Here is a 27,217-nt window from a genome sequence, read left to right on the forward strand (position 1 = left end):
TGCAGTGCCTTAGACCGCTGCGCCACTCGGGAGCCCAAATGACAAAATAATAAAAGAATATGAAAGTCATGTCAATATGAAATATAACTTTCAGATTGAAAGTGAAGCTTGTTTTTCAACCTCTGCCCACATGATGTGTCAGTTACCTCCTCTTAAACTCTGCTGGTCTTGCTAGGGGGCACTTAGGGGTTAAGACTGCCTTTGAGGCGCCTGCTTAGCCTGCTTAACAGGGCTGATCACTCCTGAGCCCCCAACGGCCCGTAAAACAGACAGAAGAAAGTGTTGGAATCCCTCTACGACATGAACAATTAGTGCACTGACCTCTGGCCTCTGGAGGAATGTTAATCCAGACAGATGTAGAGATAGACAGAATGCACATAACACAGAATAATACTATTTAGCACTGGGACAGCCCATTCAGTAATAACACTACGAGGGCTGTTCAGCACTGGGACAGCACATTCAGTAATAACACTACCAGGCCTGTTCAGCACTGGGACAGCACATTCAGTAATAACACTACGAGGGCTGTTCAGCACTGGGACAGCCCATTCAGTAATAACACTACCAGGGCTGTTCAGCACTGGGACAGCACATTCAATAATAACACTACCAGGGTTGTTCAGCACTGGGACAGCACATTCAGTAATAACACTACCAGAGCTGTTCAGCACTGGGACAGCACATTCAGTAATAACACTACCAGGGCTGTTCAGCACTGGGACAGCCCATTCAGTAATAACACTACCAGGGCTGTTCAGCACTGGGACAGCCCATTCAGTAATAACACTACCAGGGCTGTTCAGCACTGGGACAGCACATTCAGTAATAACACTACCAGGGCTGTTCAGCACTGGGACAGCCCATTCAGTAATAACACTACCAGGGCTGTTCAGCACTGGGACAGCCCATTCAGTAATAACACTACCAGGGCTGTTCAGCACTGGGACAGCACATTCAGTAATAACACTACCAGGCCTGTTCAGCACTGGGACAGCACATTCAGTAATAACACTACCAGGGTTGTTCAGCACTGGGACAGCACATTCAGTAATAACACTACCAGAGCTGTTCAGCACTGGGACAGCACATTCAGTAATAACACTACCAGGGCTGTTCAGCACTGGGACAGCACATTCAATAATAACACTACCAAGGTTGTTCAGCACTGGGACAGCACATTCAGTAATAACACTACCAGGGCTGTTCAGCACTGGGACAGCACATTCAGTAATAACACTACCAGGGCTGTTCAGCACTGGGACAGCACATTCAGTAATAACACTACCAGGGCTGTTCAGCACTGGGACAGCACATTCAGTAATAACACTACCAGGGCTGTTCAGCACTGGGACAGCACATTCAGTAATAACACTACCAGGGCTGTTCAGCACTGGGACAGCACATTCAGTAATAACACTACCAGGGCTGTTCAGCACTGGGACAGCACATTCAATAATAACACTACCAGGGTTGTTCAGCACTGGGACAGCACATTCAGTAATAACACTACCAGGGCTGTTCAGCACTGGGACAGCACATTCAATAATAACACTACCAGGGTTGTTCAGCACTGGGACAGCACATTCAGTAATAACACTACCAGGGCTGTTCAGCACTGGGACAGCACATTCAATAATAACACTACCAGGGTTGTTCAGCACTGGGACAGCACATTCAGTAATAACACTACCAGGGCTGTTCAGCACTGGGACAGCACATTCAATAATAACACTACCAGGGTTGTTCAGCACTGGGACAGCACATTCAGTAAGCAGAGAACATATTTATGAGTATGGAAGAGGATACCAGTTTCAAAAGCGCATGCTCGGCTAGATGGCCCATTCATAGTCCTACAAGCATATCAGAAAAACCCCACACTAGTATTATGCTTCAGATGATACTTCTACTCAAAATCCCAGCACAAGATATATAGCCAGTCATATAGACAGAGGACTGTATATGTTTCCCAAGGAGGATCAATGATACAGTCATATAGATAGAGGACTGTATATGTTTCCCAAGGAGGATCAATGATACAGTCATATAGATAGAGGACTGTATATGTTTCCCAAGGAGGATCAATGACACAAGCCCTTTAGTCATCCCTGAAATATCTCTGATAATCTCTCTGACATGAGAAGCACAGGGGATGGGGTTGATGACGGTTGTACTGACAGTCTCATGATGACGGTTGTACTGACAGTCTCATGATGATGGCTGTACTGACAGTCTCATGATGACGGCTGTACTGACAGTCCCATGTTGACGGCTGTACTGACAGTCTTATGATGACGGCTGTACTGACAGTCTCATGATGACGGCTGTACTGACCGTCTCATGATGACGGCTGTACTGACAGTCCCTTGATGACAGCTGTACTGACAGTCTCATGATGACGGCTGTACTGACAGTCTCGTGATGACGGCTGTACTGACAGTCTCATGATGACAGCTGTACTGACAGTCTCATGATGACGGCTGTACTGACAGTCTCATGATGACGGCTGTACTGACAGTCTCATGATGACAGCTGTACTGACAGTCTCATGATGACAGCTGTACTGACAGTCTCATGATGACGGCTGTACTGACAGTCTCGTGATGACGGCTGTACTGACAGTCCCGTGATGACGGCTGTACTGACAGTCCCTTGATGACGGCTGTACTGACAGTCTCGTGATGACAGCTGTACTGACAGTCTCATGATGATGGCTGTACTGACAGTCTCGTGATGACAGCTGTACTGACAGTCTCATGATGATGGCTGTACTGACAGTCCCATGATGACGGCTGTACTGACAGTCCCATGATGACAGCTGTACTGACAGTCCCATGATGATGGCTGTACTGACAGTCCCATGATGACAGCTGTACTGACAGTCCCTTGACAAATGGAGGTATTTCAGTAGTAAATGTCCAGCCAGACAGGAAGGAACCGTACCAACCCCGACAGATTGAGATTCCTCATGTAAAGCCTTTCAACAGCGCCTTGCAGAACACACCCGTCAACAGAACCTTGCAGAACACACCCGTCAACAGAACCTTGCAGAACACACCCCTGTCAACAGCACCTTGCAGAACACACCCCTGGAATGAAGAAATGAAGCAACCACGACACGTCTCTTGGGACGCCAACAGTAGGCGACGATGTCTGTTTGTGTTCCAGCTGTCATGTCTCTGGTAAGCTCTGGACATTTGGTGCAGTAGTGACGGCCTAGTCCATCTTTATTAATCCATGTCACAGCATGACACACACGTTCCCTGAAGGCACTGACATCCTTCTACGGCTACAGACTTCGTCTAAACTTTAAAGGGATGTGTCATCAGTTAAAGTGGGTCTCTAAATAACCTAGGACAGAAACAAGGTCTGTCATATGTCACATGTGGAACAGAGAGGTAATGTGGAAGATTCTGGCTGCATCTAATCTGTATGTGTCTGGAACAACTCAACGCTTTGCACGAAAGCACACAAGATGCCCAATGTTCCTTTGAATCAATGATATGACTTGCTGCTTTTTAAAGCTAAGAAAATGTCCACACAGCTTCTAAGTCAATCAGCCTGCAGGACTCTAGAACTCAGTAGAGTAGCAAAAAGATGAACAACAACTATTGCACAACGTTGTTTAGAAGTCTTTAAAGTAGTGACACAGGCAATATTGACAGGAATGGGGAACAGTTGCCCAATGTGTTGTCTGACTTATACTCAGGTTACTGAAATGCTAGGACGGGGTGACACAGTGCATGGGAAAGTCAACTGAAAAACACAGTCAGAGAAATCCAAACACATCCCATACATCTCTGGTTCAACAAACAGACCCTCTGAACCAACCCACTTAGTACACAACACATTGACAACACATTGACTGATGAATGGACTGAGTCGGTTCAAAACCAATTCATACAAGGTTTTTAGTAATACCCACACGGCAATCATAGACACTGATTAACATGGATCTTGCAATGATGAATAGACAATAAAACATGATGCATTGCTGTTGTCCACATTTTGAAAATATTGTGTTTATAAACTTGCAATAATTTAGTCTTATGAATAGATCAGTTAGTAGTCTGTTATGAACAGATCAGTCAGTTTGTTAAGAACAGATCAGTCAGTTAGTAGTCTGTTATGAACAGATCAGTCAGTTAGTCTGTTATGAACAGATCAGTCAGTTAGTCTGTTATGAACAGATCAGTCAGTTAGTCTGTTATGAACAGATCAGTCAGTTTGTTAAGAACAGATCAGTCAGTTAGTAGTCTGTTATGAACAGATCAGTCAGTTAGTAGTCTGTTATGAACAGATCAGGTAGTCTGTTATGAACAGATCAGTCATTCATACTCATCGGACAACACATTGGTCTATTCACACCACTGACTGTCTGTAGACCTGAAGATGAAGATAGGAGAGGGATTTAAATCCAGAGCTATTAGTAAATGATTAATTAAGATACAAGTAACCTGTGCAGGTGTGTCGGGGTTAGATGTTCTCTACGGACCAATGAGCGGTACAATACAGAGCAGAGCCTGGATTTCATATGGCTACAACAGAATACAGTGTTTAATTCAGTTCTGGATTTCATATGGTTACAACAGAATACAGTGTTTAATTCAGTTCTGGATTTCATATGGCTACAACAGAATACAGTGTTTAATTCAGTTCTGGATTTCATATGGCTACAACAGAATACAGTGTTTAATTCAGTTCTGGATTTCATATGGCTACAACAGAATATAGTGTTTAATTCAGTTCTGGATTTCATATGGCTACAACAGAATACAGTGTTTAATTCAGTTCTGGATTTCATATGGCTACAACAGAATACAGTGTTTAATTCAGTCTGGATTTCATATGGCTACAACAGAATACAGTGTTTAATTCAGTTCTGGATTTCATATGGCTACAACAGAATACAGTGTTTAATTCAGTTCTGGATTTCATATGGCTACAACAGAATACAGTGTTTAATTAAGTTCTGGATTTCATATGGCTACAACAGAATACAGTGTTTAATTAAGTTCTGGATTTCATATGGCTACAACAGAATACAGTGTTTAATTCAGTTCTGGATTTCATATGGCTACAACAGAATACAGTGTTTAATTCAGTTCTGGATTTCATCACTGTTGAACTTTCAGAGCATGACATTTCTTTACCTCCTCCAATGCTGAGTAGATTTGACTGAAGTTTTGTGGTGAACTGCTTGTGTGGACGTGCTGTGTGGACGTGCTGTGTGGACGTGCTGTGTGGACGTGCTGTGTGGACGTGCTGTGTGGACGTGCTGTGTGGACGTGCTGTGTGGACGTGCTGTGTGGACGTGCTGTGTGGACGTGCTGTGTGGACGTCCTGTGTGGACGTGCTGTGTGGACGTGCTGTGTGGACGTGCTGTGTGTGAGAAACAACGAAGACACAGAGGAAACTGTGACTGTTATCAACCCTCTGTTAGATAGCAGGTGTTCCACTCCTGGACACATCAGAGCTCGACATCATTCAGTCATGTTTCATCAACAAATTAAGAAGCTTGTTTAAAACTTGAGTGAAGTTTCAATAAAAACAAAACAGTTTATGTTAAATATCTTTATTTATTCGCTTCGATTTAAACATTTCAAATGAATTATACACCATGCAGTTAGAATTTCCATGGATCAATCATATTCCTGTTTTTATTTGGAGCCTCCATAAGATCACAGGCAGAGTTCAAAGCAACATCTCAAAGCTAATTTTCCTTGTGGTGCTGTTCCTTCATTGAGGGAACGTCTTACAACCCCCCACAGCCGTACTACGGGGAGCAGAGCTATAGGCCTGGCGGTGAGAACGGCAACAATGTAACCGTTTACAAATGGAACACACGTCTAGAACCTTGTGTACATATATCCAAATCATGCTCTGAGATCATCGAATTAAAAGCATGACAGAAATGATCAACACATACTTGGGGAATGGATCTCCATTCAGATTAAACATAATTCACTTCCTGGTGACATTTATTTACATGACTTTTACTTAAAATGAGTTTATATTAGGCGAGTCAGTTACCTAGACATGTTTATTTACAATGACAGTTTGGCAAGTGGTGAGAGGCAAGTTCGGTGATAAATAACGAAAACAATTGGAGCCACATTGTAAGTAGAAAGTTTACATAACTTTTTTTTTATACCAATTTCTCTTTCTGTTAGTGTTTTGGATATAGAGTGTATTGCACTGTTCCCCAGGATCACTGCATGAACATCTCTGATTGGCTGATCAGCATCACTGCATTAGCCTAGTATGGATACAGTGCAGTGCACTAAGCTGTCAAACACTGCCCTCTAATGGTGGATATTGAAATCTACCTCACAATTTGAGGCTCTTGGTAACATTGGGAATTTTTTTGGGTCTCAACGCAGTGGTCATTACAATCAGTTGCATAATTGAAATTAAAAACTGGATGGTTCGAGCCCTGAATGCTGATTGGCTGACAGTCGTGGTATATCAGACCGTATACCATGGGTATGACAAAACATTTATTTTTACTGCTCTAATTACATTGGTAACCAGTTTATAATAGCAATAAGGCACCTTGGGGGTTTGTGATATACTGCCAATATACCACGGCTAAGGGCTGTGTCCAGGCACTCCACGTTGCGTCGTGCCTTAGAACAGCCCTTAGCCGTGGTATATTGGCCCTATACCACACCCCCTCGGGCCTTATTGCTTAAATAGAGCACAGCTTGTTTTGTAAGTGAATTAAAACATTTACATTCTAACTTAGCTTATTTTAAGAATAAAGTGTCCCTAAAAGCATAGGTAAACCATGATCAATATGCTTATCAATACAACAGAGCATAAACAACGTGCTGATCCTAACTGAAGTAAAGGAATGTGGTGCAGAACACAGTGCAGGTGGGCGATCATTCCAGTCTGAACTTTGAACTTCTTCAGGTGAACTGTCATACATTCCTAATGCGGTCGGAAAAGCAAAGGATTCTTCAACAACAAGTAAAGATCATGTTTACACGACTGTGACTGTCATATGCTATACAACGTGGTTCTTAGTGATGGCATATCACTCTCTGTTATATACATGTAACCATCTATCAGCACACAGCTTCCCCTCCAAGACAACACTACAATTAAATATATATGTACATGAACAACGGAAAAGAGAGAGACATACGGTATGTAGAGTAGACACAGAGTAGAGTGGAAGGGGGCAGAGGGGTCTTACTCCTAGACCCAGAGGAAGGACAGGAGGATGGGGGCAGAGGGGTCTTACTCCTAGACCCAGAGGAAGGACAGGAGGATGAGGGCAGAGGGGTCTTACTCCTAGACCCAGAGGAAGGACAGGAGGATGAGGACAGAGGGGTCTTACTCCTAGACCCAGAGGAAGGACAGGAGAGGATGAGGGCAGAGGGGTCTTACTCCTAGACCCAGAGGAAGCACAGGAGGATGAGGGCAGAGGGGTCTTACTCCTAGACCCAGAGGAAGGACAGGAGGATGAGGGCAGAGGGGTCTTACTCCTAGACCCAGAGGAAGCACAGGAGGATGAGGGCAGAGGGGTCTTACTCCTAGACCCAGAGGAAGGACAATAGGATGAGGGCAGAGGGGTACTGGGAATGGGACAGTCTGTACCTACCACACATGCACTCGTGACTCAGGGTCTAGATTCTGCATGGTTACTTGGTGCTGAGGTTGTAGCTGTGGCTGTAGAGGCCTCCTCCTCTGATTACTGTAGGGGAAGATAGGGGGTGTTGGCCTGGCCGGATGGGCTTAGCTGGAAGACAGAACATAGTCATCAATACAAACACACACTGCCACCCCCACACACTCCACCAACCCACCCTCTTCTCCCTCCCTCCCTCCCTCCATCCTTACCGATCTGAGCGGAGTTTCCTCTCCTGGCCATGTTCTTGGCCCTGACGACCTCCTTGATGCGGTCCACCTCTAGCTGGTAGCGTTTCCTGTCCCTCATAGCGTTCTCCTTGGCATCCTTCAGGGCATTCTCCAGGGCCTTGACCCGCTCGGCCGTGGCCCGCAGACGCTTCTCCAGCTTGGGAAGCTCGCAGCGCAGGTCCGCGTTGTCACGCACCAACTGGGAGGGAGAGGGGGGACACAGGGAGAGAGGGAGGCAGGGAGGGGGGGAGACAGGGAGGGAGAGGGGGGACACAGGGAGGGAGGGAGGGAGGGGACACAGGGAGGGAGGGGGGGAGACAGGGAGGGAGAGGGGGGATACAGGGAGGGAGGGAGGGAGGGAGGGAGGGAGGGAGGGAGGGAGGGAGGGAGGGAGGGAGGGAGGGAGGGAAAGGGGGGAGACAGGGAGGGAGAGAAACAGAGATATGAGGGTCAGCTTACAAAGCTTGCAGCGCAGGTCCGCGTTATCACTGCCAGAAGGGGGCAGGAATGTTAACAAATCAATCAAATGTATTTATCATCTTGAACAAATCAAACAATCAGACGATACATTTTCTCCACCTGCAAAGATGTCCCAGTGCAGTCCCTGCTTAATAATGTCCAAGTGCAGTACCTGCTTAATAATGTCCCAGTACAGTCCCTGCTTAATAATGTCCAAGTGCAGTACCTGCTTAATAATGTCCCAGTACAGTCCCTGCTTAATAATGTCCAAGTGCAGTACCTGCTTAATAATGTCACAGTGCAGTACCTGCTTAATAATGTCACAGTGCAGTACCTGCTTAATAATGTCCCAGTGCAGTACCTGCTTAATAATGTCCCAGTACAGTACCTGCTTAATAATGTCTCAGTACAGTACCTGCTTAATAATGTCCCAGTGCAGTACCTGCTTAATAATGTCCCAGTACAGTACCTGCTTAATAATGTCCCAGTACCTGCTTAATAATGTCCCAGTGCAGTACCTGCTTAATAATGTCCCAGTACAGTACCTGCTTAATAATGTCCCAGTGCAGTACCTGCTTAATAATGTCCCAGTACAGTACCTGCTTAATAATGTCTCAGTACAGTACCTGCTTAATAATGTCCCAGTGCAGTACCTGCTTAATAATGTCCCAGTGCAGTACCTGCTTAATAATGTCCCAGTACAGTACCTGCTTAATAATGTCTCAGTACAGTACCTGCTTAATAATGTCCCAGTGCAGTACCTGCTTAATAATGTCCCAGTGCAGTACCTGCTTAATAATGTCCCAGTGCAGTACCTGCTTAATAATGTCCCAGTGCAGTACCTGCTTAATAATGTCCCAGTACAGTACCTGCTTAATAATGTCCCAGTGCAGTACCTGCTTAATAATGTCCCAGTGCAGTACCTGCTTAATAATGTCCCAGTGCAGTACCTGCTTAATAATGTCCCAGTGCAGTACCTGCTTAATAATGTCCCAGTGCAGTACCTGCTTAATAATGTCCCAGTACAGTACCTGCTTAATAATGTCCCAGTACCTTCTTAATAATGTCCCAGTACAGTACCTGCTTAATAATGTCCCAGTACAGTACCTGCTTAATAATGTCCCAGTACAGTACCTGCTTAATAATTTCCCAGTGCAGAACCTGCTTAATAATGTCCCAGTACAGTACCTGCTTAATAATGTCCCAGTGCAGTACCTGCTTAATAATGTCCCAGTACAGTACCTGCTTAATAATGTCCCAGTGCAGTACCTGCTTAATAATGTTCCAGTACAGTACCTGCTTAATAATGTCCCAGTGCAGTACCTGCTTAATAATGTCCCAGTACAGTACCTGCTTAATAATGTCCCAGTACAGTACCTGCTTAATAATGTCTCAGTACAGTACCTGCTTAATAATGTCCCAGTGCAGTACCTGCTTAATAATGTCTCAGTACAGTACCTGCTTAATAATGTCCCAGTGCAGTACCTGCTTAATAATGTCCCAGTGCAGTACCTGCTTAATAATGTCCCAGTGCAGTACCTGCTTAATAATGTCCCAGTGCAGTACCTGCTTAATAATGTCCCAGTGCAGTACCTGCTTAATAATATCCCAGTGCAGTACCTTCTTAATAATGTCCCAGTACAGTACCTGCTTAATAATGTCCCAGTACAGTACCTGCTTAATAATGTCCCAGTACAGTACCTGCTTAATAATTTCCCAGTGCAGAACCTGCTTAATAATGTCCCAGTACCTGCTTAATAATGTCCCAGTACAGTACCTGCTTAATAATGTCCCAGTACAGTACCTGCTTAATAATGTCCCAGTGCAGTACCTGCTTAATAATGTCCCAGTGCAGTACCTGCTTAATAATGTCCCAATACAGTACCTGCTTAATAATGTCCCAGTATCTGCTTAATAATGTCCCAGTACAGTACCTGCTTAATAATGTCCCAGTACCTGCTTAATAATGTCCCAGTACAGTACCTGCTTGTGGACTTTAGTGAGTTGCTCCAGGTTATTCTCCAGGAAGGAGATCTTCTGTTTCTGGGCGGCACTGCCCACTCCATCCTCACAGTCCAGCTCTGCACTCTGGACACAACAGGAGAGAAGAGAAACATCCATCAGTCTGTCAACACAAAGCACAGACTATAGACTACAGAGCACAGACTACAGACTACTGCCAACTCTGCACTCTGGACATAACAGGAGAGAAGACAATCAATACAGACTACAGACAACTCTGCACTCTGGACATAACAGGAGAGAAGACAATCAATACAGACTACAGTCTACTGCCCACTCTGCACTCTGGACAGAACAGGAGAGAAGACAGACAGTCAATACAGACTACAGACTACTGCCCTCTGCACTCTGGACATAACAGGGGGGAAGACAGACAGTCAATACAGACTACAGACTACTGCCCTCTGCACTCTGGACATAACAGGGGGGAAGACAGACAGTCAATACAGACTACAGACTACTGCCCTCTGCACTCTGGACAGAACAGGAGAGAAGAGAAACATCAGTCAGTCTGTCAACACAAAGCACAGACTACAGAGCACAGACTACAGGCTACAGACTACAGAGCGCAGACTACAGACTACAGGTCCTCACTGAAAGACAACAGACTACAGACAAGTATCTCTGACATTCTGCAGACAGGTTGGGGCATTCTGATACACAGCCTCTCTTACATGGGAGAATACCTCCTTACCTTCTTGACGCGTGTTGTGAGGTCTTGAACAAAGAGCCTGCGTAGGTTATGAAGAGTCTGCAGCTCTTTGGCCTGTCAAGACAAAACAGAGAGAAGACACACTTGTGCTCAGTGTGAAACGTTGAAATGGACATATATGATGTATTGGTTTATCTGCAAGACTTAGGAAGTGAAGAGTTATAGTCAGCCAGCCAGTCAGTGAGTCAGCCAGCCAGCCAGTCAGCCAGCCAGCCAGTCAGACAGACAGAGTCAGTCAGTCAGTCAGCCAGCCAGTGAGTCAGTCAGTCAGCCAGCCAGTGAGTCAGTCAGTGAGTCAGCCAGCCAGTCAGCCAGCCAGCCAGCCAGTCAGCCAGTCAGTCAGTGAGTCAGCCAGCCAGCCAGCCAGTCAGTGAGTCAGCCAGCCAGCCAGCCAGTCAGTGAGTCAGTCAGTCAGTCAGTCAGTCAGTCAGTCAGTCAGTCAGTCAGTCAGTCAGTCAGTCAGTCAGTCAGTGAGTCAGCCAGCCAGCGAGTCAGCCAGCCAGCCAGCCAGTCAGTCAGTCAGTCAGTCAATCACAGAGCCTTGACGTACCACAGTCTCCTCCAGTCCCTTGAGGTCCTGTCTGGCCTGCTCTCTCTGCTCGTTGAAGATGACCAGCTTCTGGAGCTTCATGTCCTTCTCCTGTTCCTCCACCTTCAGCTTCTCATGGTCAGACATCAGCCTCCTCTGCTCCAGCATCAGGCCCTGGTTCAGACTGGGAGAGACACGGAGGAGGAGAGGGGGAGAGCAGAGGTAGAGGAAAGGTAGGGGAGAGGTAGGGGATAGGTAGGGGAGAGGAAGAGGAGAGGTAGAGGAGAGGTAGAGGAGAGGTAGGGGAGAGGTAGAGGAGAGGTAGGGGAGAGGTAGGAGAGAAGTAGGGGAGAGGTAGGGGAGAGGTAGGAGAGAGGTAGGAGAGAGGTAGGGGAGAGGTAGGGGAAAGGTCAAGGAGAGGTAGGGGAGAGGAAGAGGAGAGGTAGCGGAGAGGAAGAGGAGAGGTAGCGGAGAGGTAGCGGAGAGGAAGAGGAGAGGTAGGGGAGAGGACGAGGAGAGGTAGGGGAGAGGTAGGAGAGAGGTAGGGGAGAGGTAGAGGAGAGGTAGGGGAGAGGTAGAGGAGAGGTAGAGGAGAGGAAGAGGAGAGGTAGCGGAGAGGAAGAGGAGAGGTAGGGGAGAGGAAGAGGAGAGGTAGCAGAGAGGAAGAGGAGAGCGAAGAGGAGAGGTAGGGGAGAGGTAGAGGAAAGGTAGCGGAGAGGAAGAGGAGAGGTAGGGGAGAGGTAGAGGAGAGGTTGGGGAGAGGGTGAAAAGGAGGAGAGAAAAGACTAAGTTATAGAGGCTTTATGGAGCTTTATAAGGCCTATATAGATGCTTCAGATGTAATGACCTTTCATTTAGTACTGCATTATGACAGCCTGTAAAGAATTTGTGAAGCCTTTATGAATGCCTTATCAAGCCTTTATAAATGCCCTATTAAGCCTTTATGAATGCCCTATGAAGCCTTTATGAATGCCCTATTAAGCCTTTATGAATGCCCTATGAAGCCTTTATGAATGCCCTATGAAGCCTGAAGCCTTTATGAATGCCCTATGAAGCCTTTATAAATGCCCTATTAAGCCTTTAGGAATGCCCTATGAAGCCTTTATGAATGCCCTATGAAGCCTTTATGAATGCCCTATGAAGCCTTTATGAATGCCCTATGAAGCCTTTATAAATGCCCTATGAAGCCTTTATGAATGCCCTATGAAGCCTTTATGAATGCCATATGAAGCCTTTATGAATGCCGTATGAAGCCTTTATGAATGCCCTATAAAGCCTGAAGCCTTTATGAATGTCCTATGAAGCCTTTATGAATGCCCTATGAAGCCTGAAGCCTTTATGAATGCCCTATGAAGCCTTTATGAATGCCCTATGAAGCCTTTATGAATGCCCTATGAAGCCTTTATGAGTTGCAGTTAGAAAAGTGTTGTCAAACACAGAGAGTCACCGGACGGTATATATAGCTTCTCACTCTGTGAGTTCATCCAGCGTCCTCTGTTTGACATCGATCTCGTCCCTGAGTCGGGCCAGCTGCTTCTGGTGGGCCTCTCTGTGAGCCTCCATCTGCTGTTCTAGAGTCTTCTACGGGATGGACAGGAGGGCGGATCAGAGGACACACACACGGGTAAATTTAATCTGTTTCTCCAACAGAATAATCATCCTACTTCCAGATCCACCTTGTGGACGTCTTAAACCCAGGTTTAATCACCTTAACCTCCTCTTCACCCTCCAGACTACTGACGTGCTCCTTCTCCGTGTCCACCACTGACACCTCGTGCATTTTCTCTGAGGAACAACAATGTGAACAACAATGTGAAGCATGTTATAAAGGAAGCAGTGGTGTGGATAGAGGGGATGTGTAGAGGGAGTCGTGCGTCTCACCCTGAGCGTGCATCTTGGCCAGCTCCTCAGTCAGAGCGTCCTGACTCTCCTCCAGCCGTCTCTTCTTCTGTTCCATGTTCTGCATGTAGTCTGTCAGGGACTTGATCTTGGCCTGGTGCTACAGCACAACACACCAACACCGGGTCAGCGCTTCAAAACCTTCCCTGTTGTCACACCTACTGAACACAGCCCTGTTTGGCCGTTTTGGAGGACTTTAGCAGAGAGTGAAAAGATATTCAGAGACTCAACGTAGGACAATGAAAGTGCATTTCTGCATCGGCCTTTAGAACGCTTCACGATGAACCTGGTCCCTCTGTTACCTGGGAGATGAGCAGCTGACAGGAAGCCAGCTCCTTCTCGTTGGCGGCCATCTTGCGTGAGGTGTCACCCTGGGAGCTTTCCAGCTGCTTGGAGCGGTTCACCAGAGACTTGACCTCTGACCTCATCTTACTGATGTAGAGACGGGTCATGGTGAACTCTTCCTCAATCACTCCACCGTTACCGTTCCCCTCAGCCATCTAGACAGGAAACAGAAGACTGCATATAAAGCCCGGGGGATGAACAGTAGGATTAGAACAGTCCAGGAGGAAGATATACTGTTAGGAAACTAAAGAGCATCAACTCTGACTCATGTTGTGGAGAGGTGTGCTAGCTACACAGGTCAACGATGTTACAACCCGTTAAGTTAACAGGACTGTTGTGAATGGGTCTGTTTGTATTTGGTTCGGTGTGTGTGTGTGTCTATGTGTATCTGCTGTGTAGGTCCCCTCACCACCTTGATGTCGCTGGTGCCCATGGTGGCTCCTATCTCACTGAGGTCTCGGAGCAGCAGGTGGAGGATCTCTGCGGCTCTCTTCTTCTGGTGTCCACTGAGCTCCTGGAGCGTGGTCAGCTCCATCTGAACTGACAACAGGACCGTCTGGGGAACACACATCAGTCACACGGCAGTTGTCCTTCACCGCATCATTAAGGACCCTCTATAGTACGGTTCTAGTACCTCATCTATCCACAGGGGAAACTTGGGAAGACTCATTAGAACATAGGTATATGGATCACCCACACATCAGGGGGTACCTGAGAATAAAATGTCATTAAGGACCCTCTATACGGTTCTAGTACCTCATCTATCCACAGGGGACACTTGGGAAGACTCATTAGAACATAGGTATATGGATCACCTACACATCAGGGGGTACCTCAGAATAAAATGTCATTAAGGGTGCAGTAAACCCCATAATAAGCTGAACTGCTCTAGGCCCCTCTATCCCTCCCATCATGCCCAGAGACCCACAGTCCTCTGCTGCAGCTCCTCCTGCAGCTGTAGGTTGGCCTGGCTCCTGTCCTCCACCTCCTGGCTCTTCTGGTCGTAGTTCACAGCCAGCTCCTCCAACGCCTGCAGCACCTCCTTCACCTAGAGCCATAAGAACATAATGATGAACATCTAGTCAAATGGCTACCCAGACTATTCACATCTCCCCCCTCCCCTCTCCACACCACTGCCACTCTCTGTTGTCATCGATACAGAGTCACTTTAATTAACTGTACATACTACCTCAACTAACCGGTGCCCCTGCACATTGACTCTGTACCGTAATACCCTGTATATAGCCTCCACATTAACTCTGTACCGTAATACCCTGTATATAGCCTCCACATTAACTCTGTACATACTACCTCAACTAACCGGTGCCCCTGCACATTGACTCTGTACCATAATACCCTGTATATAGCCTCCACATTAACTCTGTACATACTACCTCAACTAACCGGTGCCCCTGCACATTGACTCTGTACCGTAATACCCTGTATATAGCCTCCACATTAACTCTGTACATACTACCTCAACTAACCGGTGCCCCTGCACATTGACTCTGTACCGTAATACCCTGTATATAGCCTCCACATTAACTCTGTACCGTAATACCCTGTATATAGCCTCCACATTAACTCTGTACATACTACCTCAACTAACCGGTGCCCCTGCACATTGACTCTGTACCGTAATACCCTGTATATAGCCTCCACATTGACTCTGTACCGTAATACCCTGTATATAGCCTCCACATTAACTCTGTACCGTAATACCCTGTATATAGCCTCCACATTAACTCTGTACATACTACCTCAACTAACCGGTACCCCCCTGCATATATTGTTATTTTTTACTGCTCCTCTTTAATTACTTGTTACTTTTAACTCTTATTCTTATCCGTATTTTTTGAAACTGCACTGTCGGTTAGGGGCTCGTAAGTAAGCATTTCACTGTAAGATCTACACCTGCTGTATTCAGCATTTCACGGTAAGATCTACACCTGCTGTATTCGGCGCATGTGACAAATACAATTTGATTTAATGGGCTCATTTAGAATTCTGGAATAACATGGATTCATCCAGAATATTCTCCTTCACCTCCTCCTTGGCAGCCTCGTTCTCCGTCTGCAGACGAGACAGATCCTCATGGATCTTCTCATAGTCCCTTCTCGTCGACGCCAGCAGCTGAGGAGAGACCCACACGGGGGCACACAGAGACACACACAGGGACACACATACACACATGGACAAACACATGGAGACACATACACACAGGGACACACACAGGGACACACATACACAAAGGGACACACACAGGGACACACATACACACAGGGACACACACAGGGACACACATACACAAAGGGACACACACAGGGACACACATACACACAGGGACACAGACAGGGACACACACAGGGAGACACACAGGGAGACACACAGGGACACACATACACACAGGGACACACACAGGGACACACATACACAAAGGGACACAGACAGGGACACACACAGGGAGACACACAGGGAGACACACAGGGACACACACAGGGACACACACAGGGAGACACACAGGGAGACACACAGGGACACACACAGGGACACACACAGGGACACACAAAGGGACACACACAGGGACACACAAAGGGACACACACAGGCAAATGCACACCATTTAACATGGTTGAATCCCCCTTAGATGTAGATCATCCATCTGAAAGCATCATCAAGACATTGGACTTTTAAGAAGAACAGTGTCTCCAGCCACATCATGACGAAGAAGCAAAATGCATCAGGTGACTCAAAACGTCCAATATCTTGACAACTTGACTTTTTAACATTTTAAAATTGATTTATTTCACCTTTATTTAACCAGGTAGGCAAGTTGAGAACAAGTTCTCATTTACAATTGCGACCTGGCCAAGATAAAGCAAAGCAGTTCGACACATACAACGACACAGAGTTACACATGGAGTAAAACAAACATACAGTCAATAATACAGTATAAACAAGTCTATATACGATGTGAGCAAATGAGGTGAGAAGGGAGGTAAAGGCAAAAAAGGCCATGGTGGCAAAGTAAATACAATATAGCAAGTAAAACACTGGAATGGTAGATCTGCAGTGGAAGAATGTGCAAAATAGAAATATAAATAATGGGGTGCAAAGGAGCAAAATAAATACATAAACACAGTAGGGGGAGAGGTAGTTGTTTGGGCTAAATTATAGATGGGCTATGTACAGGTGCAGTAATCTGTGAGCTGCTCTGACAGCTGGTGCTTAAAGCTAGTGAGGGAGATAAGTGTTTCCAGTTTTAGAGATGTTTGTAGTTCGTTCCAGTCATTGGCAGCAGAGAACTGGAAGGAGAGGCGGCCAAAGGAAGAATTGGTTTTGGGGGTGACCAGAGAGATATACCTGCTGGAGCACGTGCTACAGGTGGGTGCTGCTATGGTGACCAGCGAGCTGAGATAAGGGGGGACTTTACCTAGAAGGGTCTTGTAGATGACCTGTAGCCAGTGGGTTTGGCGACGAGTATGAAGCGAGGGCCAGCCAACGAGAGCATACAGGTCGCAGTGGTGGGTATTATATGGGGCTTTGGTGACAAAACGGATGGCACTGTGATAGACTGCATCCAATTTATTGAGAAGGGTATTGGAGGCTATTTTGTAAATGACATCGCCGAAGTCGAGGATCGGTAGGATGGTCAGTTTTACAATGGTATGTTTGGCAGCATGAGTGAAGGATGCTTTGTTGCGAAATCGGAAGCCAATTCTAGATTTAACTTTGGATTGGAGATGTTTGATATGAGTCTGGAAGGAGAGTTTACAGTCTAACCAGACACCTAGGTATTTGTAGTTGTCCACATATTCTAAGTCAGAGCCGTCCAGAGTAGTGATGCTGGACGGGCGGGCGGGTGCAGGCAGCGATCGGTTGAAGAGCATGTATTTAGTTTTGCTTGTATTTAAGAGCAATTGGAGGCCACGGAAGGAGAGTTGTATGGCATTGACTGCTTACATGCAGAACATTTTGGACTGACAGACTGTATCAACAGTGGACTAATGAGAAACAATACCAAAATATAGTTGTTGAGTGACATTCTCCTTTAACATGAGAAAAGAGGGTTGTTCATGATTGGTCACCTCATCCTGGTCTAACATCTGTTCCTTGAGTTTCTCAGCCAGCTGGCTCTGCTGGTTGATCTCATCATCCTGGGTGACACAAACAAAACAAGCAGCGATTTACATTTCAGTTAGAATAGAATTGGAAACATTGATTTGTCTGTAAAAAATCCAACCCCTTCCTGTTCCTGCCCAATCTAGTCTACCGTTTAATGTTGATGTATTTTTGTCATTTACACTGTGTTTTAATGTCTGTTATTCTTTATGTACGTTGAGTTTGTACCCTTCAAAATGATTTGACTCAGTTCTCTAATCTAGTCTGGTGAGATTTCCCTTGTTGACCTTGTCGTCCAGTTGTTTGTACAGATTGCTGATGTCCTCCTCATACTTGCTCTTCTCCTCGGTGGAGACCAGAACCAGTCCGTTAGCTGGAGCCATGTTATCTATGATGGGAGTGTTGTCACACGGCTCCAGGTGCTTCTGCTCCTTAGCACTCAGCTGCTCCTCCTCAGGGACGTTCTCACCTGAGACGGGGACAAACAGATTCTCTACCTTGAACTGTGCACTCATTCACTCAATATCTACCATTGGAACACTAACTCATGTCCAACTCAGTGTGGCTCTGTCGATTTCATATGAAGGAGTTTCAATCATTTCTCTCTCTCTCTGCCCTCCCTCCCTCCCCACTCCCTCCCTCCTCAATCTCTCCCTCCCTACCCCTGCTCCCTCTCTCGCCCTCCTCCCTCTCCCTCCCTCTCTGTCTCACTCCCTCCCTCTCTCCCTCCCCCACTCTCCCCGCCATCTCCTCCTCTGCCCACCCCTCACTCCCCATCTCCCTCCCTCCCTCCCCATCTCCCTCACCATTCCTCCAGCGGTTAAGCTCCATCTCCCTCCCTCCTCCCCGCCATCTCCTCCTCTGCCCACCCCTCACTCCCCATCTCCCTCCCTCCCCATCTCCCTCACCATTCCTCCAGCGGTTAAGCTCCATCTCCCTCCCTCCCCATCTCCCTCACCATTCCTCCAGCGGTTGAGCTCCATCTCCCTCCCTCCTCCCTCACCATTCCTCCAGCGGTTGGGCTCCATCTCCCTCCCTCCTCCCTCACCATTCCTCCAGCGGTTAAGCTCCATCTCCCTCCCTCCTCCCTCACTGTTCCTCCAACGGTTGAGCTCCATCTCCCTCCCTCCTCCCCATCTCCCTCCCTCCTCCCTCACCGTTCCTCCAGTGGTTGGGCTCCATCTCCCTCCCTCCTCCCCATCTCCCTCCCTCCTCCCCATCTCCCTGACTCCTCTCTCCCTCCCTCCTCCCTCACTGTTCCTCCAGCAGTTGAGCTCCATCTCCCTCCTCCCTCACCATTCCTCCAGCGGTTAAGCTCCATCTCCCTCCCTCACCGTTCCTCCAGCGGTTGAGCTCCATCTCCCTCCCTCCTCCCTCACTGTTCCTCCAGCGGTTGAGCTCCATCTCCCTCCCTCCTCCCCATCTCCCTCCCTCCTCCCTCACCGTTCCTCCAGTGGTTGGGCTCCATCTCCCTCCCTCCTCCCCATCTCCCTGACTCCTCTCTCCCTCCCTCCTCCCTCACTGTTCCTCCAGCAGTTGAGCTCTATCTCCCTCCTCCCTCACCATTCCTCCAGCGGTTAAGCTCCATCTCCCTCCATCACCGTTCCTCCAGCGGTTGAGCTCCATCTCCCTCCCTCCTCCCTCACTGTTCCTCCAGCGGTTGAGCTCCATCTCCCTCCCTCCTCCCCATCTCCCTCCCTCCTCCCTCACCGTTCCTCCAGTGGTTGGGCTCCATCTCCCTCCCTCCTCCCCATCTCCCTCCCTCCTCCCCATCTCCCTGACTCCTCTCTCCCTCCCTCCTCCCTCACTGTTCCTCCAGCGGTTGAGCTCCATCTCCCTCCCTCCTCCCTCACTGTTCCTCCAGCAGTTGAGCTCCATCTCCTTCCCTCACCGTTCCTCCAGTGGTTGAGCTCCATCTCCCTCCCTCCTCCCTCACTGTTCCTCCAACGGTTGAGCTCCATCTCCCTCCCTCCTCCCTCACTGTTCCTCCAGCGGTTGAGCTCCATCTCCCTCCCTCACCGTTCCTCCAGTGGTTGAGCTCCATCTCCCTCCCTCCTCCCTCACTGTTCCTCCAACGGTTGAGCTCCATCTCCCTCCCCATCTCCCTCCCTCCTCCCCATCTCCCTCCCTCCTCCCTCACCGTTCCTCTAGTGGTTGGGCTCCATCTCCCTCCCTCCTCCCCATCTCCCTCCCTCCTCCCCATCTCCCTGACTCCTATCTCCCTGACTCCTCTCTCCCTCCCTCCTCCCTCACTGTTCCTCCAGCAGTTGAGCTCCATCTCCCTCCTCCCTCACCGTTCCTCCAGCGGTTAAGCTCCATCTCCCTCCCTCACCGTTCCTCCAGCGGTTGAGCTCCATCTCCCTCCCTCCTCCCTCACTGTTCCTCCAGCGGTTGAGCTCCATCTCCCTCCCTCCCTCCTCTCTCACCGTTCCTCCAGTGGTTGAGCTCCATCTCCCTCCCTCCTCCCCATCTCCCTCCCTCACCATTCCTCCAGCGGTTGAGCTCCATCTCCCTCCCTCCTCCCTCACCCTTCCTCCAGCAGTTAAGCTCCATCTCCCTCCCCATCTCCCTCCCTCCTCCCTCACCATTCCTCCAGCGGTTGAGCTCCATCTCCCTCCTTCCTCCCTCACCGTTCCTCCAGCGGTTGAGCTCTATCTCCCTCCCTCCTCCCTCACCGTTCCTCCAGCGGTTGAGCTCCATCTCCCTCCCTCCTCATCTCCCTCCCTCCTCACCGTTCCTCCAGCGGTTGAGCTCTATCTCCCTCCCTCCTCCCTCACCGTTCCTCCAGCGGTTGAGCTCCCTCTCCCTCCCTCCCTCCTCATCTCCCACCCTCCTCCCTCACTGTTCCTCCAGCAGTTAAGCTCCATCTCTCTCCCTCCCTCCCTCCCCATCTCCCTCCCTCCTCATCTCCCTCCCTCCTCCCTCACCATTCCTCCAGCGGTTGAGCTCCATCTCCCTCCCTCCCTCCCCATCTCCCTCCCTCCCCATCTCCCTCCCTCCTCCCTCACCGTTCCTCCAGCGGTTGAGCTCCATCTCCCTCCCTACCTCCCCATCTCCCTCCCTCCTCATCTCCCTCCCCATCTCCCTCACCGTTCCTCCAGCGGTTGAGTTCCATCTCCCTCCCTCCCCATCTCCCTCCCTCCCTCCTCATCTCCCTCCCTCCCTCCTCCCTCACCGTTCCTCCAGCGGTTGAGCTCCATCTCCCTCCCTCCCTCCCTCCCCATCTCCCTCCCTCCCTCCTCATCTCCCTCCCTCCCCCCCCTCCCTCACCGTTCCTCCAGCGGTTGAGTTCCATCTCCAGCCTGTGGATAACGTTCTTCAGACTCTTGTTCTTGTCTTTCTCCTTGTTGTACTTGTTCTTCCACTCCTCAGCAGTCAGCTCCAGGTTCACAGACACGGTGTTCTTGATGGTCTTGGCTCTGTGTGGAGGGTGGGACAGACACTCAGATCCCTATATCTAATCACACCCTATTCCCTATACAGCAGTGCACTACTTTGACATGGCTAATGGGCTGTAATTCATCCACTAAAGGACATTGTGGCCTCATTTACTCATCACTTTTTTCTCCAAGGAATATTTTTCTGTCAGAACAGGAACAGATGGATAAACATTGAATCAACACAACTGGAGGAGGTGATCCAATAAGAAGCAGGGAGGCAGATAGCTCCATATTTGAACTGGTCTGAGATCTATTGCAGGAGGTTGTCCCCTGTGAAGATGACCGGGGACTAATTAGCCCTGCTGGGTACTTTAGACCGTACAATGATGTGTAAAGTCCAACTCCTCTCAGCCTCCTATCACAGACAGCAGTGGTGGTCACATGGGTGCAGACAGTGCAGTGGAGCGCACCATGCCACACCACACCATGCCGCACCACACCATGCCGCACCACACCATGCCGCACCACGCCACACCGCACGATGCCACACCACACCATGCCGCACCACGCCACACCGCACCATGCCGCACCACACCATGCCGCACCACGCCACACCGCACCATGCCACACCACGCCACGCCACACCGCACCATGCCGCACCACACCATGCCGCACCACACCATGCCGCACCACACCACACCACACCACGCCACACCGCACCATGCCGCACCACACCATGCCGCACCACACCATGCCGCACCACACCACACCACGCCACGCCACACCGCACCATGCCGCACCACACCATGCCGCACCACACCATGCCGCACCACACCACGCCACACCACGCCACACCACGCCACACCACGCCACGCCACACCACACCATGCCGCACCACACCATGCCACACCACGCCACACCACGCCACACCACGCCACACCACGCCACGCCACACCACACCATGCCGCACCACACCATGCCGCACCACACCACGCCACGCCACACCACACCACACCACGCCACACCACACCACGCCACACCACACCACACCACACCACGCCACACCACACCACGCCACACCACACCACGCCACACCACACCACGCCACGCCACACCACGCCACACCACGCCACACCACGCCACGCCACACCACACCATGCCGCACCACACCACACCATGCCGCACCACACCGCACCATGCCGCACCACACCATGCCACACCACGCCACACCATGCCACACCATGCCACACCACACCATGCCACACCGCACCACGCCACACCACACAACGCCACACCACACCACACCATGCCACACCACAGCACATCGCTCTGTAGCCCTACTGTTCTACCTCTATCTAACTCCTCTCCTAAGCCTGGCAGGGCGGCAGAGACAGAATGTTCTGGATGTCCCCTGTGTCCTCTAGCAGGGCAGCACAGACAGAATGTTCTGGATGTCCCCTGTGTCCTCTGGCAGGGCAGCACAGACAGAATGTTCTGGATGTCCCCTGTGTCCTCTAGCAGGGCAGCACAGACAGAATGTTCTGGATGTCCACCGGTGTCCTCTAGCAGGGCAGCAGAGACAGAATGTGCTGGAAGTCCCCTGTGTCCTCTAGCAGGGCAGCAGAGACAGAATGTGCTGGAAGTCCCCTGTGTCCTCTAGCAGGGCAGCAGAGACAGAATGTGCTGGAAGTCCCCTGTGTCCTCTGGCAGGGCAGCAGAGATAGAATGTGCTGGAAGTTCATTGTGTCCTCTAACACAAAGAGCAGCCTAGGCTAACTCCCACTGTTGCTACTGTTGCTGTCCAGCCAGGAGGCAGGATAAAACCCTACAGATCAGGATTTAGGGGAGTGGATGGATGTAACACTTAGCTAAAGGTCAGAGAGATGAACAATGTCTTCATCATCTGGATAAAGATTTAGAGAAGAGGCTTGTTATGCAACCACTCAGTCAGCACTGAATAGGAGGGAAGATACTGGGAATCACCAGCTCTACTCATCATCAACAGTCACTATCCGTCTCCTGGTGGATTAAGGACGGCCCATCTGCCATGGGAAACCTTTCATTGTTCACATAAAATAGGGGAACTGGGTATGGTGCAGTGGATCTCTCAGCTCACCTCTGTCCCAACAGGGTAGACGTATGTTAACAGTCTGTCACTAGACCAGGTAAACTGTAGAGAGGTGCTGACCCACCTCTGTCCCAACAGGGTAGACGTATGTTAACAGTCTGCCACTAGACCAGGTAAACTGTAGAGAGGTGCTGACCCACCTCTGTCCCAACATGAGGGTAGACGTATGTTAACAGTCTGCCACTAGACCAGGTAAACTGTAGAGAGGTGCTGACCCACCTCTGTCCCAACAGGGTAGACTTATACTAACAGTCTGTCACTAGACCAGGTAAACTGTAGAGAGGTGCTGACCCACCTCTGTCCCAACAGGGTAGACGTATGTTAACAGTCTGCCACTAGACCAGGTAAACTGTAGAGAGGTGCTGACCCACCTCTGTCCCAACAGGGTAGACGTATGTTAACAGTCTGTCACTAGACCAGGTAAACTGTAGAGAGGTGCTGACCCACCTCTGTCCCAACAGGGTAGACGTATGTTAACAGTCTGCCACTAGACCAGGTAAACTGTAGAGAGGTGCTGACCCACCTCTGTCCCAACATGAGGGTAGACGTATGTTAACAGTCTGCCACTAGACCAGGTAAACTGTAGAGAGGTGCTGACCCACCTCTGTCCCAACATGAGGGTAGACGTATGTTAACAGTCTGCCACTAGACCAGGTAAACTGTAGAGAGGTGCTGACCCACCTCTGTCCCAACAGGGTAGACTTATACTAACAGTCTGTCACTAGACCAGGTAAACTGTAGAGAGGTGCTGACCCACCTCTGTCCCAACAGGGTAGACTTATACTAACAGTCTGCCACTAGACCAAGTAAACTGTAGAGAGGTGCTGACCCACCTCTGTCCCAACAGGGTAGACTTATACTAACAGTCTGCCACTAGACCAGGTAAACTGTAGAGAGGTGCTGACCCACCTCTGTCCCAACAGGGTAGACTTTTACTAACAGTCTGCCACTAGACCAGGTAAACTGTAGAGAGGTGCTGACCCACCTCTGTCCGAACATGAGGGTAGACTTGGTCTCACACTCGTTGTAGATGGAGGGAGATGCACAGATGATGATGGTGGTCCTACAGTTCCCCCCTAGAGAGTCCTGCAGGATACGGGTCATCTTGCTGTCCCTGTACGGGACGTGGGTTTTCTGAAAACAAACAACACAGCCTCATAGATAACCAGTCAGCCATCAGGGCCTTTCAACAAACAGTCTCATAGATAACCAGTCAGTCTCATAGATAACCAGTCAGTCTCATAGATAACCAGTCAGTCTCATAGATAACCAGTCAGCCATCAGGGCCCTTCAGCAGACAGTCTCATAGATAACCAGTCAGTCTCATAGATAACCAGTCAGTCTCATAGATAACCAGTCAGTCTCATAGATAACCAGTCAGCCATCAGGGCCTTTCAACAGACAGCCACATAGATAACCAGTCAGCCATCAGGGCCTTTCAACAGACAGCCACATAGATAACCAGTCAGTCTCATAGATAACCAGTCAGCCATCAGGGCCTTTCAACAGACAGCCACATAGATAACCAGTCAGTCTCATAGATAACCAGTCAGCCATCAGGGCCTTTCAACAGACAGCCACATAGATAACCAGTCAGTCTCATAGATAACCAGTCAGCCATCAGGGCCTTTCAACAGACAGCCACATAGATAACCAGTCAGTCTCATAGATAACCAGTCAGCCATCAGGGCCTTTCAACAGACAGCCACATAGATAACCAGTCAGCCATCAGGGCCTTTCAACAGACAGCCACATAGATAACTAGTCATCCATCAGGGCCTTTCAACAGACAGCCACATAGATAACCAGTCAGTCTCATAGATAACCAGTCAGTCACATAGATAACCAGTCAGTCTCATAGATAACCAGTCAGCCATCAGGGCCTTTCAACAGACAGCCACATAGATAACCAGTCAGTCTCATAGATAACCAGTCAGTCACATAGATAACCAGTCAGTCTCATAGATAACCAGTCAGCCATCAGGGCCAGATCAGAGGAAAATGACCTCACTGCTGACACACAACTTTTTTCAGCAAAAGCACATTTTGGTTTATTGTTTTTTTTTTTTAAGCAAAGTATTCAGTAATCCCTGCTGATGTCCCTATATTAAAGAGAGAAGGGTAAGATATATAGAGAGAACTCACTGTCCCCTCAGCCAGAGCAGAGATGACATTCCCCAGAGCAGAGAGGGACTTATTGATATTTTTAGCTTCGTCCAACACGGCTCCTTCAGCACCTGTCTTACTGACCTTAAAGAGACAAACAGAGAGAGAAACGACTGTCAGCAGGGGAGAGAGGCCACACAATGCAGCAGCATCTTCTAACTGACAGGTCTGGAGTTATAACACCTTATAAAACAGTTATAACAGTCATAACACAATTTGTTTGTTGGGAGTCTGTCTTCATGAGTCAGCAGGGGCCTGTTGCACAAAAGTAGAATTAAGACATCCGGGATAAATGACTCAGCTGAGCTCAATGAAGCCAAAACATGTGCGTCCAGGCTTAATTGGTTGCACAAAGACCAAGCCAGGATGAGCAGACACGGATTCATTAAACCAGGTGAAACCAATCCTGGATAGGTGCGCGCTCACGGCTCACTCAAATAGACCCCGCCACAGATCACAGATTAACTGATTTACCATGGCAACTAGAGCCGCGTACTTTTCCCCGTCGGAAGCACAAATCCTCATGGAGGCATACGAGGAGGTAAAAGATATAATTAAGAAGAAAGGCAACACCGCCACAGTGATAAAGCAAAGAGAAAAAGCGTGGCAAAGTATTGCAGACCGCCTGAATGCGTAAGTAGTGCACAATTACACACTCACCGCTCCGCTGAAACATCACAATTACAATTCAAATATTTAATTCACATCTCCAAAAATGCAGTTGTACTGTAATTATGAAACGGTTAATTTTTTTTATTGAAATGCACTGCAGATATGAGTGAAATTGTGTAAAGTAACTCCATCACACTGTATAAAGCTATGATAAAATTTTTGATATTTTTACTGAAAACAAGACAAAAATACCAAGTAATTTTTTGCAGTGTGACTCCATTAAGTGTGTGTGTGTGTGTGTGTGTAGATTAAACATGAACGGGCCAAAACGGACATGGCAGCAGGTCAAAATCAAATACAAGAACATTCTGCAGAATGGTATGGTCCCTGACTAATATTTAACAAAGCACAAGCATATATTGTACCCAGACGGTGCCTGCTCACACATTGTCTGTACTGTTTTAGCAGTGAAAAAGAATACCCACAGACAAGGCACGGGTGGTGGGTCACCAAAGGCTGACCTTACCCCAGCAGAGGACATGGCCTTGGAGCTAAATAAAGGCAGGCCCGTCTTAGAGGGGATCCCTGGGGGGAAAGAGACGAGCATAGGTTCCTCCCAAGATGCCACCCGCTTCATTCAAGGTATGTCCTTCCATCTCTACATGGGATACAACCACATTCATATTGAATCAATTTGGACTGTCTGACTTTGGTTTACCTATTGCCTTGCAGTGTCTGGCAGCACTGTGTTCCTGTTAGAGCCACCAGCACAAGCACCAGACGATGCTGATCCAGTGAGTACTCCATCAAAGGCATACTGTAGGCCTGGCATGTCTTGTCTACTAGCTTCAATATGAATCCGATTAAATGTGATAGGGTGAAGGCCCCAGTGCAGCAGCAACAGCACATGATGGAGACGATGATGAGGAGGAGACCATCTCTCTGGATTCCAGAAGGCATGAGGTATCATGTTAA

General features: G+C 48.6%; 1 protein-coding gene across 1 annotated transcript in view; it reads right to left on the reverse strand.

The window, feature by feature from the left end:
- Positions 1-5,559: 5,559 nt before the first annotated feature.
- Positions 5,560-27,217, reverse strand: part of LOC110495390 (kinesin heavy chain) — a 36,505-nt gene continuing 14,847 nt past the window's right edge. The window contains exons 9-25 of the mRNA XM_036951665.1: positions 25,610-25,714; positions 24,450-24,598; positions 21,227-21,375; positions 18,244-18,425; positions 17,923-17,991; positions 15,882-15,968; positions 14,764-14,883; positions 14,245-14,391; positions 13,793-13,990; positions 13,473-13,590; positions 13,300-13,376; positions 13,063-13,172; positions 11,613-11,775; positions 11,045-11,116; positions 10,312-10,416; positions 7,852-8,068; positions 5,560-7,750 (exon numbers count right to left, since the gene is read on the reverse strand). Of these exons, the coding sequence (XP_036807560.1) occupies positions 7,653-7,750; positions 7,852-8,068; positions 10,312-10,416; positions 11,045-11,116; positions 11,613-11,775; positions 13,063-13,172; positions 13,300-13,376; positions 13,473-13,590; positions 13,793-13,990; positions 14,245-14,391; positions 14,764-14,883; positions 15,882-15,968; positions 17,923-17,991; positions 18,244-18,425; positions 21,227-21,375; positions 24,450-24,598; positions 25,610-25,714 (2,166 nt within the window). The 3' untranslated portion in view covers positions 5,560-7,652. The remainder of the gene's footprint in view (positions 7,751-7,851; positions 8,069-10,311; positions 10,417-11,044; positions 11,117-11,612; positions 11,776-13,062; positions 13,173-13,299; positions 13,377-13,472; positions 13,591-13,792; positions 13,991-14,244; positions 14,392-14,763; positions 14,884-15,881; positions 15,969-17,922; positions 17,992-18,243; positions 18,426-21,226; positions 21,376-24,449; positions 24,599-25,609; positions 25,715-27,217) is intronic.

The sequence above is a fragment of the Oncorhynchus mykiss genome, chromosome 18 (genome assembly GCF_013265735.2).
Source record: "Oncorhynchus mykiss isolate Arlee chromosome 18, USDA_OmykA_1.1, whole genome shotgun sequence".
NCBI classification, from domain to species: Eukaryota; Metazoa; Chordata; class Actinopteri; order Salmoniformes; family Salmonidae; genus Oncorhynchus; species Oncorhynchus mykiss.